General features: G+C 37.7%; 1 protein-coding gene across 1 annotated transcript in view; it reads left to right on the top strand.

Moving 5' to 3' along the window:
• pusl1 (pseudouridine synthase like 1) overlaps window positions 1-13433 on the top strand; it is a 42104-nt gene that overhangs the window by 3574 nt on the left and 25097 nt on the right. The window contains exon 3 of the mRNA XM_079844518.1: window positions 4099-4286. Coding sequence (XP_079700644.1) covers window positions 4099-4286 — 188 coding nt within the window. The remainder of the gene's footprint in view (window positions 1-4098; window positions 4287-13433) is intronic.

Below are 13433 nucleotides of genomic sequence, written 5' to 3'. Positions count from 1 at the left end.
GCTTCGAAGTGTTATGAATCAGCGAATCGAATCAGCAGTTTGAATCGCCAAATTTCAGCAGTTTGGCGGTTTGACACGTGATCCGAATCATGATTCGGCTAACTGATTCATAACGCTTCGAAGCTTCGAATCGTCATCACTATGTAAGTCGTTATTTAGGGTTTTTTTGCGCACAAAAACTATTCTCGTCGCTTCATAAAGTTATTTTAGAACCACTGTAGTGAGATGGACTTTGTAACGACGTCTTTAGTACCTTTTAAGGGTCTTGAGAGTGTAAAGTGCCATTGTGCCAATGGAGGCCTTTCAGAGCCATCAGATTTCAACTAAAATATCTTCATCTCTGTTCCGAAGATGAACGGAGGTCTTACGGGTGTCGAACGACATGAGGGTAAGTAATTAATGACAGAATTTTCATTTTTGGGTGAACTAACCCTTTAAGACATGTTATACTGCGCCCCATAAACACAACCAAGCCTAGAAAAAACCCACGGGACCACCCCTTTAAGGGTCAAGATCAAGTTCTCTGCATCTAGCCATCCCATAATATCTGTCACCACTCAAATTAATGCGCGGCTCAGAGTAACTGTACAGCATGTGTGTAAGACTGCGATAACATTATAAAGTAATTATTCTATCAAAAATAAATCTCTCAAACAAGTGGCAGTGTCTTTAGTGTTATACACAACATTATAATATTTTCAAATACATTTTTATATTATTATTGTTATTATTTAAAATGATTATTGCCCCTGGTTTAGTAAGGAATTCTTGTAATAAAGTAGCAGTGGTTGGGACAAATTTTAAGTATCAACGCCGCTTAAAAAGATGCTATCTAATCCTGTTTACATGAAATAAGATGCTCGCGAGCAGGTTTAAGCTTACGCAGGGCTCGACGTTAAGCATGTTCACGTGCTTGTCCTTCGGACAAGTAAATCTGTCATCCACTTGTCCGTGTAAAAAATGTGCTTGTCCGGAAAAAAATTTTTTTTTTTTTGCGTGTGTGTTGTAAATAAAATATATTCTGAAGCAATATTCTCACCAGTGTTAAATCAGCTTTGACATATGCATATTGATATTTTTACCTTTTATAAAGGGCATTTTTCCCCTAATCTTATTAAATATAGGCTATGATTCAGATTTCCTTTTATATTCTTAAATTGGATCAATCAATTAAATTAGAAGACGACACTGGCTGTTACCAGTCAAATTAAATAATTTACACTGAAAAATTACAACTGCATTAAATAATGTTATGAGATTATTTTAAATATACAAATAAGAAATGTTGGAAAAATGAAACTAAACCACCAGTAGGTGGCAGCAGGTGACCGTCTGAATGAGTGAGTCATTGAGTCGATTCGTTCAAACGCTGATTCATTCAAGAATGAGGTAGGCGTTTACGAATAATTCATTGAATCTTTGATTCTATCGATTCATTCAAAACGCTGAATCATTCACTAACACACACTGTTGCTGTGACACGCGTTCTGCTGTGATCTTTTGGAACTATTTTCGCTGCTGAAATAGAACAAAAACACTCAATATTGCATCTAAAATGTAAGTGACTTCATGTTATTACGGTAATTGTTTATGGAACTGTCAGATTAAATCAGTGTCATTTTCAGTCGTGATGTTATTCAGGAAAACAGCACTCTTGGGAATGTGACGTTGCAACTGTATCATTATAAATATAAATAAACTCCACATTTCTACATTTTTACGGCAGTGTGTTAACTGAGTTTCTCTGTGTGAGCGGTGCACATTTCGATTTCTCCTCGAGAGGCTGCGCGATCGTCAACAGTGCGTTAGTTACCGTCAGTTCATTATACATTATTATCATTCACTGACGATCGCCAATTACAGTAATGAATGCAGAATCATTCTTGCATTTGGGTGATTCCCTAGTTATTTTTGTTAATGACGTTTTATCAGGTTACTTGTCCGTCGGGCAAGTAAAATTCTCTTTCACTTGCCCCTTCAAAAAATCCACTTGTCCCGGACAAGCGTTAATGTCGAGCCCTGTTACGGACCTGTTGCTATGACAGCAAGTCCAGGATAAGCGTCGAAAAACCAAACATTCCAAGATCATGCCAAATCGTCAACAATCAAATCCAGCTAACTGAGTTAGCGACGTACGAAGAACGGACCCCTGTTCAGCTATAAGCAACTCTACTGACTACAATAGTGTTGTTATTCAGCTCAATTCAGTTCATTTACTAGCCTGGCTCCGCCCTCCTACATACTTCGGAGTTCATTTTCCTTCAGTACTCCGTCCGGGATTGTGGTATATTCTCTGGTTTCCTCCGGTCAAATTTTAACCGGTCCAATCAGCGAACAGAGGGAGTGGCTGAGAACGATGACATTGATGTCGTGTGCTAGTTTGAGATGACATACGTGACCAAACGTTAGCGATTGGCTATGGCAGATCCAGAGTAGCTCTGGGCAGATCCAATAGTTTTAAACTTCAACAGAGTACCCGCCTTCAAGGAAGTTAACGCTTGTCAATGGAGAGTGGCCAGACTCTCTGTACAAATGAAATGTGGAGGACCAGGCTATTCAATTACAGCATCGACGTTACAAATTTAGTAAATTATGACACAAAGTCAAATCAACTATAGAGCAGCTCTGACACCAACAGTGGTGTCGCCATTGTTCAAATTTTGTTCTCATCCAATAGTCTCAGTATAGTCACATCAAAAATATTACTGAATATTAAAGGGTTAGTTCACCCAAAAATGAAAATTCTGTCATTAATTACTCACCCTCATGTCGTTGGACACCCGTAAGACCTCCGTTCATATTCGGAACACAAATGAAGATATTTTAGTTGAAAGCTGATGGCTGAGAAAGGCTTCAGACAGGCCTCCATTGGCATTCAGTACATTGACACTTCCAAGATCCATAAAAGGCACTTAAAACGTCGTTACAAAGTCCATCTCACCACAGTGGCTCTACAATAAGTTTACGATGCGACGACAATAGTTTTTGTGCGCAAAAAAAAATCAAAATAACACCTTTATCCAACTTGTTCTCGACTTCCGTGTGTGCCTCCACGACGCATGCGCGAGAATATGACGCAGATCCGGCGTTCGGACACATGACCCAGAAGCGATTTGTTTACGAGCAGAGGAAGACACGCGTGTCTAAGCTGTTGGATTCTACATTGATCGTGCTTTAGGTCGCGGCGTAGTTCTCAAAATGGGGTTAAAGTGTGTATTTCATGGATTCCCGAACGCCGGCGCTACGTCATATTCTCGCGCATGCGTTGTGGAGGCACACACGGAAGTCGAGAACAAGTTGGTTAAAGGTGTTATTTAGATTTTTTTTTGCGCACATAAACTATTGTCGTCGCATCGTAAACTTATTGTAGAGTCACTGTGGTGAGATGGACTTTGTAACGACGTTTTAAGTGCCTTTCATGGATCTTGGAAGTGTCAATGTACTGAATGCCAATGGAGGCCTGTCTGAAGCCTTTCTCAGCCATCAGCTTTCAACTAAAATATCTTCATTTGTGTTCCGAATATGAACGGAGGTCTGACGGGTGTCCAACGACATGAGGGTGAGTAATTAATGACAGAATTTTCATTTTTGGGTGAACTAACCCTTTAAGGGCCAGCAAGATTTACTAACAGCTTCCTCCAGCGCAAACCCTCTTTTGGCATTAAAAAACTACAGTCAGGATTTAAAGTGATAAACTAGCACTGAAAAGGTGTGGACAGGGTTATTTTTGTGGCTGATCTTATTGCATATGCATTTGTAGGAGTTTCCCTTTCAGATGCAAAATGTATGGGAGGAGAGTATTTACATGAATCATGCAAGGTGATCAACTAAAGTTTGCGCTCGTCAATTTACTGGTGTTTGTGTCAATATTTACAGCCTCAAAAAAGCATGTCTTAAAGCAGACGCTAATTTGCGCTGCTCTTGGTAGATTGTGTTGGTCATTATGGAAATGATCCGGGTTCATCTGTGTTCTTTAATTTGCACGTCGTCTGAAGATCCTTTTTTGGAAGAAAACTAATTTGCCCTGTTTAGTAAATCTGGCCGTAAGTGTCTAGATACCATGAATTTAATTGCTGCTGTTTGTTTTGTCCTGTGTAGGGTGCAGTGCATAAGCTAAAGCCGGTCAATGAGGTGTCAGTGTCCATCTCCAGTAGAACAGACACTGGTGTGCATGGCTTGTGTAACTCTGCACATGTGGATATCCAGCGGAGAGCAGACAAACCCCCACTGCTGGAGCAAACCCTGGTGGAGGCCTTAAACTTTCACTTGAAAGCAGAACCTATAAGGTGGGCGTCTTTTAAGGGATTTAAAAAGCTGTATATTTTTGTACCATATTTTTTATATACATTATTATTAGGGTAACGGTACACAAAACTGATTTTTCAGTACGTACCTCGGTTTTGAAGTCACGGTTCGGTACGAGTTCGGTACAACAGTTCTCCAATTCGTTGTTGAAATATAATCATTTATACACAGTGGCTGTCATTTTCACGACAGATTTATTTAAACATGCATTAAATAATCAAGACATCATCACTAACAGGTTCAGTAGAATATAATGAATATATACGCTAATATAGTGCATATATTTAGCGAAAGGGTTCGTTTCTCTAGTGAACTCACAGCTGTGGACACTGAATGACTTCTGAGGTAAATGTGATGTTACGTGTCATTGTTCTCTAACTGTTTTATTGTCTTACCGTGGTTGAAACACCGATTGAGCAATTACACAATATATGATACATTTTAGCAAGTTGTAATGTATCCTCAACACACCTTAAGAGATATTAATTTATGTTTATTCTTTAGGAAGAGATGATCGCGTTCACTCGTGCGTGATGCGTGTCTATACAGCGCCTATACAGTCACGTCACATTAAAGAGCGTCAAAACGGCATTTATCGTTTGAATTTCATGATAAAATGGACTGAATACTTGTATGTTCATGTGAGAACTCAGATTGAAGTGTGTTCCGCGCTTAAAACAAGCCGACTGTTAAAGATTGCATTCACACGTGCACCAAACTGAAAGCCCTGTACGGGAACGGTTCGATACGAATACAGGGCTCGACATTAAGCTTGTTCACGTGCTTGTCCTTCGGTCATTCACTTGTCCGAGTAAAAAAACGTTACTCTTTTTTTTCTGTGTTGTAAATAAAATGTATTCTGAAGCAATATTATCACCAGTGTTCAATCAGCTTTGACATATTTAAATCTGCATATTTGTGATATTTGTACCTTTTAGAAAAGGCATTTGAACGCCTTTTTAAAAATAGGCACTTATTAAATATAGGCTATGCTTCAGCTTTCCTTTTATATTCTTAAATATGATCAATAAATTAAATTAGAAGACGACACTGGCTGTTACCAATCAAATTAAATAATTTACACTGAAAAATTACAACTGCATTAAATAATGTTATGAGATTATTTTAAATATTTTTTGAATATACAAATAAGAAAAGTTGGAAAGAATGTTTAAACATGAAACTAAAACGCCAGTAGGTGGCGGCAGGTGACCGTCTGAATGAGCGAGTCATTGAGTCGATTCGTTCAAACGGATGATTCATTCAAGAATGAGGCAGTCGTTTATGAATAGGTCATTGAATCTTTGATTCAACCAATTCATTTAAAACGCTGAATCATTCATTCACTAACACGCTGTTGCGGTGACACGCATTCTGCTGTGATCTTTGTCTGGAACTATTTTCACTGCTGAAATAGAACAAAAACACTCAATATTGCATCTAAAATTTAAGTGACTTAAAGGATTAGTTCACTTTCAAATAAGCTTTTGCTTATAATTTACTCACCCCCTTGTCATCCAAGATATCCATGTCTTTCTGTCTTCAGTCGAAAAGAAATGAAGATTTTTGATGAAAAGATTTCAGGATATTTCTCCATAAAATGGAAGTCAATAGACCCCAAACGGTTCAAGGTCCAAATGAGAGGTTCAGTACAGCTTCAAAAGGGCTTTAAACCACATCAAACGGTACCAGACGATCAATAAGGGTCTTATCTAGCGAAACGATCGGTCATTTTTTTTATAAATAAATAAAGTTTAAGTTTTATAAGCACAAATGTTCGCCGTGCTCTGTTCAGTGATGCGCGCTCGTGACGTCACGTAATACACAATTACGTTGAAAAGGTCACGCTAGACGCAGGCGGAAGTACAGAGTCAGTGTTTACAAATGAGCGGAAGGAGGACCGTATCCACATATTCAAACGTCTTTGCGCCTGCGTCTAGCGTGACCTTTTCAACGTAATTGTGTTTTACGTGACGTCACGAGCACCCATCAATGAACAGATCAAGGCGAACATTTGTGCTTATAAAACGTAAACTTTATTTATTTAAAAAAAAAATGACCGATCGTTTCGCTAGATAAGACCCTTATTGATCGTCTGGTACCGTTTGATGTGGTTTAAAGCCCTTTTGAAGCTGTACTGAACCTCTCATTTGGACCTTGAACCGTTTGGAGTCTATTGACTTCCATTTTATGGAGAAATATCCTGAAATCTTTTCATCAAAAATCTTCATTTCTTTTCGACTGAAGACAGAAAGACATGGATATCTTGGATGACAAGGGGGTGAGTAAATTATAAGCAAAAGTTTATTTGAAAGTGAACTAATCCTTTAAATTCTCTTTCACTTGCCCCTTCAAAAAAATCCACTTGTCCTGGACAAGCGGACAAGAGTTAATGTCGAGCCCTGCGAATACGTGTACCATTATACCCCTAAAGGTGGGCATACACTGTGCGAATTCAGAATAAATCTTGCACAAATGATACAGGCAAAATATTTTTTTCCAGTACTTTCTGGAATATAGTGAAAACAGCCAAAACTGTTATGTATAACCAAAAAATCAAAAAGCGCCTCTTTTTTGGGTGGTGGTTATTACAGCTCAGACGACATATACTTACTTGTTTATTACTTTTAGCTGTGGTTTGTGTAACTTCAAAGGGTTTCCTGTAAAATTAAACAACAATTGTGTATTTAGACCACTGTATGTGGGTATGGGAAGCTTTTCAATTTGGGTAGGCCAAATCCAGGCGGAAATCCCCAAAAATGGTCCCAGGGCATAAGTAGTTAACAGAGCAATCCCAACACAGTTTGTTTCAATCGAACCAGACCTGCCAAGTGTGAACACACCATTAAACATAGAAAACATGACCCTACTGCCTTGCATTAATGCTCTAAGGGAGCAACAAAGCATTAACTTCTCAAAGTTTTTCTTTTAAAAGTCTTTCAATCAATCTCACATTGTGTAGAGTCAGAGAGGTCAAAACATGGCTAATTCAGATCTGCTGCAGTCTTTGCAAGTTGCTTAGTTGTGAAAGATCAGGGCCAGTTATCTGGAGATTCAAACCCCTGAAGGGGGAATTCACGGGAATTACTAGGATCCCCAGTCGCTGTTGTGCAAGGGATTTAATCCCATGTTGCTCTAGGCGGACCCTCCTTGTATTAAACGTTCTGTAAATTGCTTTTACAAAGTCACCTTGACACGTCTTTAGTGTGATGATGTGGTGTTTTGCCGTTAGTGACCAAATCCTTTAAAGAAAATAATTTTGGGCTGATATAAAAGTGGTATGAAACGTGGTAGTTGCGTAGACTGTCAAAGAAGGGACAGAAATATCAGTTTCAAAGTTGAATGAAAGTCTTGCGGGTTTGGAATGACATGAGAGTGAGTAAATAAATGACAGAATTTTCATTTTTGAGTGAACTAACCCTTTAAATTCGTATTTTTCTTCGTCTACTATTTCAATCCAAATTGTATAAATTTGTGTAGTTGGCAGGTGGGATGAGTGGTGATGAATATTTCAGTGGTTTTGGGTTGGGGAACCTCAGGTCACATCAATCAAGTACTTCCTCTGCAGTGTGTCAATAATGCTCATCATGCACAGATGCCTGGGATTCTCTTAGAATGCTGCTGGAATTGATTAATTTAGTAACCGTTTTCATTTGACATTTTCCTTAAGTCACAAAAACGATTTAAAACTGAGAGACACAGTGGTCATGTCAGGTCTGTTTGTGTGTGTTATTCCATGTTCCTGTTAGCAGCGATTAGCGACTGCTGGTAAATCATTAATACCCACTGACAGACTCCTCTGGGAGCCTGAGCATGTCATCTTCTTTATTTGGTGTTGTGAGTGGAGGAGCAAACTAGTGGAAATTGCCCCTAAAATGCCCCAGCGACCCTGCAGAGATGCTGTCAGAGTGTAATGGTGCTTTTAGCTGGAGATGCTGCTGGCAGCTGTGCTCTTTATTCTTTCCCTTCCCTATGTTGAGAACTCACTGGCCACTGAAACTGAATCTGAATCCACAGACACATGATCGCTAATGAAAATAGTATAACTGAAGGAGATTTTTAAATGATAATTTTTATTACCTTTTTTTTGAAGAATTTTTTATTTGATCAAAATGCAGTTTAAAAAGTAATATTTTGAAGAAATATTCCAGTTTAAAATAACTGTTTTCTATTTGAATATACACTATATTGCCAAAAGTATTGTAACACCCCTCCAAATCATTGAATTCAGGTGTTTCAATCACTTCCATGGCCACAGGTGTATAAAATCATGTAGACTTTTCTACAAACATTTGTGAGAATGTGACGCTCTCAGGAGCTCAGTGAACTTAAGCGTGGTACCGTGATGGGTTGCCACCTGTGCAATAAGTCCATTCGTGACATTTCCTCACTACTAAATATTCCACGCTCAACTGTTAGTGGTATTATAACAAATAGGAAGCAATTGGGAACAACAGCAACACAGCCACGAAGTGAAACGCCGTGTAAAAGAACATAGCGGGGTCAGCGCATGCTGAGGCACACAGTGAAGTCGCCAACTTCAGTCGATAGCTACAGACTTTGTGTGGCCTTCAGATTAGCTCAAGAACAGTGCGTAGAGAGCTTCATGGAATGGTCAGTCCCTCCAGAAAACGCGATTATGTGATCGCATGATTTAATGCATAATCAGCCAAAGTCCGCATATTTATGCGGGGGCCGCATTTTTTCAAATACGCCGCACTTTCGCTGCATAAATTGCCTATTTCCGCGTGCAAAATATGCGGGGCTAGCATGATTTCATAATCCCCGCATTTTCGTTGCAAAAACGTCATATATATTAGCAGAAAGTTCAAAAATGTTCGTTTACTTCACACAAGAGCCGCCATTTCCCCCTATTGCCTTGGGAACGTTTTGAAGTGACGTAATTACCCGGCGTGAACGTCATCGAAAAGCTACAAACCCCGTGGTGAAACCATAGATATCGGTGAAACCATGATGAAGCGCGCAAATTCCCATTTGCCAACAAAAATAACAGCAACAGACCGTGCATAGCAGTTTCCCGGTGTGTTGACCGATTTCAAAAAACAGCATCATGAAGCTTCGAAGTGTTATGAATCAGTGATTCGATTCAGCGGTTTGGATCGCCAAAGTCACGTATTTCAGCAGTTTGACACGCGATCCGAATCATGAATCGACTCGCTGATTCATAACGCTTCGAAGCTTCATGATGCTGTTTTTTGAAATCGGTCATCACTATATAAGTCGTTATTTAGGTTTTAGCACAAAAACTATTCTCGTCGCTTCATAAAGATATTGTAGAACCACTGTAGTGAGATTTTGTAACGTCGTCTTTAGTACCTTTTAAGGGTCTTGAGAGTGTAATGTGCATTGTGCCAATGGAGGCCTTTCTGAGCCATCGGATTTCAACTAAAATATCTTCATTTGTGTTCTGAAGATGAACGGAGGTCTTACAGGTGTCGAACGACATGAGGGGAAGTCATTAATGACAGAATTTTCATTTTTGGGCGAATTAACCCTTTAAGAGATTGCACTTTGTGCATTGGAAGCACTCAAATGTCTGTTTTGTAAAGCTACCTCTGTAAAACAGGAAGTTATTTATTCATTTTTTCAGAAGTTGTAGCATATTCCTTTTGTAAAGCTACAGAACTTGTTTGACTCAATGTTTTGTAAATTTGAGCCATGTGTTTATTAAGGTCTTCAATAAAACAAGATGAGAACTTAAATATTCCCAGCACTTTCTGTGATGTAGTGTTTTTTTTCTCTTTTTCATCAAACCTCAGTTTTTGCAAGTTCCCGCAATTTTATCGCATAAAATTGCATAAATATCCCGCATTTTCCATCGTATTTTTAGGAAAACGTGCTGCATAATCAAGGATTTTTTCCCGTAACAATCACAAAAAAGCGCCGCATTTTTCTGGAAGGACTGAATGGGTTTCCATGGCCGAGCAGCTCACCCACGCCTTACATCTCCAAGTGCAATGCAAAGTGCAATGCCGCTACTGGACTCTAGAGCAGTGGATAGGGCTGGGACGGTTACCGCATTACCGCAATACCGCGGTCACGTGACGCCTACCGCGGGTCTGAGATGGTCACCGCCATCACCGAGAAAAAAAAAAAAAAAAAACCTTTCGCGAGTTGGGGAGCGCAATGTTCAATTATAACATTCCATTTGTACCTGTGTAATGTCTTGTAGCCTATAATTTTAATTTAATTTTACTAAAGCATAAAATACAGGCGCATTTGGACCTCAGTTTTTAATTGCACGTGCTTAACACAATTCTCTCACATGGTTGCGCAGCCGACAATAGCGGGTAGGGAGATAGAAGTCATGAAAGCAGAAAAAGAACGCACCGCCCGGGCCATGGGTTTGTGTCGAACGCTGGTGACCGATTTCTCCCATAGCTGGCAAAAAAAAAAAAACACGGCTTCAGAAAGAACAAACTGAGCTGGACCTGCCTCAGCACTCCATAGTACTGGTAAGTTTTAACTCTCTTCCAACTCTGTTTGGGAAAGATTGACTACAAATAAGCTGGGCCTGCGAAATTTCATTCAATATAATCAATAAATAATCTATTGTAGGCAATTAAATATAAGTTGGCTATGTGATTCTGAAATTCCAATTTCATTAAAAGGCTATCGAAAAAGATATCCGTCTGGCAGGCTTACAATCACTGTAGTGTGCGACACTTTGTTAAATTAAATAGCCTTTGTTAAATATTTGAACCACTGAGACAAATGCGCACACGAGATATATAAATTAATATGAATATGTAAACATATATAATATAAATATAAAGAATAAGTAATATACAATCACGGTAGTGTGAGCAGCGACACTTTGTTAAATTAAATACCCTTCGTTAAATAGCACCACTGAGACAAAAGCGCACACGAGAGGCATGTAGGCCTATATATAAATTAATATAAATATGTAAAAATAGGCCTAATATAATATGTAAAAATTATTTATGTAATATAAATAACATAAATATAAATAATTTTATATATATATATATATATATATATATATATATATATATATATATATATATATATATATATATACAGGGAGTGCAGAATTATTAGGCACGTTGATTTTCTGATCATATTTTTTTTCCAGGCACATTTGACCAATTCCAAACCACAGTAATCCTAATAACTACTATTGATTTAGTATTTAATAATGTATAAGTTATATATAATTGTTCATGAAGGCTGGAAATGAAAATCACCTTATATTCAGGTGTGCAGAATTATTAGAATTATAAAATGGTGGCGCTGGAGACTAAAGGGTTCCTGATGGTTTCACCCTTAATTCTTCACCTTAATTCTTAATTCTTTTGCAGTTAACAGGTGTCTTTTCTCCGCCACATGTTTTTGTCTGACCCTGCTGACTCAACGAGCATTTCACTGTCCAATGGTCATGCCTTAACTGCAATGTCTAGTATTGCATTAGTATTGCATCCTTCTCATGGGCATTTAATACTTTTTGACTTTTCAGTCTGAGTTGAATCTCTTTTTTGGCTCAATTTATCTGTAAAAGAAAACATGCCTAATAATTCTGCACACCTGAATATAAGGTGATTTTCATTTCCAGCCTTCATGAACAATTATATATCACTTATACATTATTAAATACTAAATCAATACTAGTTATTAGGATTACTGTGGTTTGGAATTGGTCAAATGTGCCTGGAAAAAAAATATGATCAGAAAATCAACGTGCCTAATAATTCTGCACTCCCTGTATGTATGTATGTATGTATGTATATATATATATATATATATATATATATATATATATATATATATATATATATATATATATATATATATATATATATATATATATATATATATATATATATTTAAGTACAATCATTAGCCTAAAAAGTCTTCGTTAAATAGCCTTGAACCACTGAGACAAAAGCGCACACCACACGAGATATGTAAAATAATATAAATATGTAAATGTTTTAAAATATAAAAAATAAATATAAATAATAAAAGTAGCATAATATACAATCAAGGTAGTGTGAGCAGCGAGTGACTACACTTTGTTAAATTAAATAGCCTTGAGCCTTCGTTATTCTTCATTAACCACTGAGACAAAAGCGCACAAGATGTAAATTGTAAATTAATAGCCTGAATATTTTAAAATATGTAATATAAAAATATAAATACTATAAATATAAATAATATATTAGGCTATAGGCTATTATATGGGCGGGTGTGCGCGAAAGTCGTTATAGTTAAAGTGATTGTTTGATGACGATGACTGTAATCTGAAATTAAAAATATTGGAAATAAATAAACAAATAAATATATCTTACTGATCAATACCGATGAATAAAAATGTGTTTGTTTGTCTTTGTTTATGCTGTTCCATCTTCAGATCTCTCAGTCGGGATCTGATCTGCTCTCTCAGCAAAATATGAAGGCTGGGATGTAAACCATGGCCTAGTCTAGATTTCGTTTTGCCAGCACTTTTTTTTCAGATATCATTCCATTTCTGTTCTAATTGTTCTTGTTCTAAACGTGAAAAAATAAATGTAAAATAAACATGTTCCTTATTATGTTCAATTGCCTGCGCTGGTGTGTGCGGCTGTGCGCGAAAGTCGAGTGGGAGCCGTTTAAAGCGGTTTACCGCTGAACCGCGGGAATTTCTTGCTTTTCAACCGCGGTAAGAAAAAATCCATACCGTCCCAGCCCTAGCAGTGGAGACATGTTCTCTGGAGTGATCAATCATGCTTCTCTGTCTGGGTTTAGCGGTTGCCAGGAGAACGGTACTCGCCTGATTGTATTGTGCCATGTGTAAAGTTTGGTGGAGGGGGGATTTTGGTGTGGGGTTGTCATTTAAAGTTGTAAAGGTTGTAAATGCACATGTAAACTCAGGCGTCCCAAAACTTTTGGCAATATAGTGTATTTTCAAATGTAATTTATTCCTGTAAGGCAAAGCTGAATTTTCAGCATCATTACTCCAATCTTCAGTGTCACATTATTCTTCAGAAATCATTTTAATATGCTCATTTGATGATCAACCTTTCTGATTATTATTTATCCATGTAAAAACAGTCGTTCTGTCTTATATACTGTTTTCTTTGATATATAGAAAGTTCAAAAGAACA

This window comes from Gobio gobio (assembly GCF_949357685.1).
Source record: "Gobio gobio genome assembly, chromosome: 19".
Taxonomy (NCBI): Eukaryota; Metazoa; Chordata; class Actinopteri; order Cypriniformes; family Gobionidae; genus Gobio; species Gobio gobio.
The sequence above is the reverse complement of the archived record's forward strand: the minus strand, read 5'-3'. Positions and strand labels throughout refer to the sequence as shown.